The following is a 1530-nucleotide window of genomic DNA, read 5'->3' on the forward strand; positions in this document are numbered from 1 at the left end:
TCTTTAATATGGGACGATAACGACGATATAGATGAATTGGAGATAATTGAATTTGGCGTGCCAAGGCGGATTAACAATCGTGCAAATCATTTTCATTATTTTTATGATTACACATTTTTTAAAAAGTTTCGACTAACCAAAGATATTATAATGGTTCTAGTGCCGTTAATTGAAGGACTGCTGGAGTTTCCGGTTGAGACGTAAGTATTAATGCGAATATTTACTTAATTCTTCAAATGTATTGTTTCATATGCATATAATGGGAGCCTGCGTTTGCATGCTCTCATTCGGTTCGTGGGTTCGTCACCGAGGAATACTAATGGTGTTGTCAGTACTGCGTTTCACTTTATGAAGCTTTTATTCGGACTTCACCGTTTCAACACACATTTGGAACTCTCTACTCACTATTCATTGTCCAAGATGGACGAACATAATGACAAGGGCGGTGTTGCCGATACAATAATGAATTCAAACGCACTCTACCGTTACATGCTCCCCCTTTGGTCCACTTAAAGCGTCCTCGCGAGTGGGGCAATACGGCAAGTGAATTTAACAACAGGGGCACTTCTTCCTTGGCGGTTTTCGTTGACCTCGGCCTTCGCGGACTGTATACGACGGGATCGCCGCCTCTTGAGCGATTGGCAACCCAGGTGGCGGATCGTCCTCATCTGAGTCGGCTGATTGGACTGGGGAAGAACTTTCGCCAAGCAAGTTTTCTGGATGTCCATTGCGGCGTCCAGGGGGACGTCCTCTTTTGCGAATTGGCAGAATCGGGGAAGTGTCCTCGGCTGTGGGCTCCTTATAAGGGGTCAGTGCGGAAGTATGATTTTTACCTATGGGTTTGTCCGGTTGATCAATCGACGACAACATATAGGTAGTCGGTGACAACATCCTTTGAATAAGATAGGGTCCATCTCGTTTAGGGGCAAACTTCGACGTGAATTGCTGGCTCGCTTTGGACAGCACGTGAGTGTCCACTAACACTCTATCGCCTTCGTTGAAAGCCGTGTCTCGCCTGCCTGCATTTTTCAAGTTGGTGCGTCTGTCTTGGCTCTTTTCGTGTGCTTCACAGGCTTCTTGGAGAGCAGTTTGCATGGTCAGCAGTGACCTGTGAGACAAAATGATCATTTTGTATTATTGCTTGTAGGTCTCGTTGAACGTCGTCGGGAGACCGCAGCTCTCTACCGAAAGTCAAATAGGCAGGGGCGTACCCCGTCGACCCACATCTTGGAGTGTTCATCGCAAATCGTATGGATGGCAATCTCTCGGCCCAGGAGGTGTGTTTGCCTGTCGTTAGTATGGCAAGCTGTGCTTTCATGTCCCGGTTTTTTCGTTCAACCGGGTTTGCTTCGGGGTGGTATACGGGTGTTAGGCATTGTTTAAAGCCTAGCACGTGCGCCACTTGCTGCATCACAGCAGCCACAAATTGTACGCCATTTGCAACACGACAAATTGAACGGAAACAAAGAAAAATAACAACGTAAAATGAAAATAATTTAATTAATGAAAGTTTAAAAAAAGTACAAATAA

At 45.6% G+C, this 1530-nt stretch overlaps 1 protein-coding gene across 1 annotated transcript; it reads right to left on the minus strand.

The window, feature by feature from the left end:
* Positions 1 to 259: 259 nt before the first annotated feature.
* Positions 260 to 1438, minus strand: LOC125502444 (the record flags this gene model as incomplete). The annotated part of the gene is given in 1 exon segment (XM_048660543.1): positions 260 to 1438. A coding segment is annotated over 1 exon segment (579 nt). The 3' UTR covers positions 260 to 549.
* Positions 1439 to 1530: the final 92 nt, after the last annotated feature.

Source organism: Dendroctonus ponderosae, unplaced genomic scaffold (genome assembly GCF_020466585.1).
Source record: "Dendroctonus ponderosae isolate FM_Combo_2020 unplaced genomic scaffold, Dpon_F_20191213v2 Dpon_F_20191213_1, whole genome shotgun sequence".
NCBI lineage: Eukaryota > Metazoa > Arthropoda > Insecta > Coleoptera > Curculionidae > Dendroctonus > Dendroctonus ponderosae.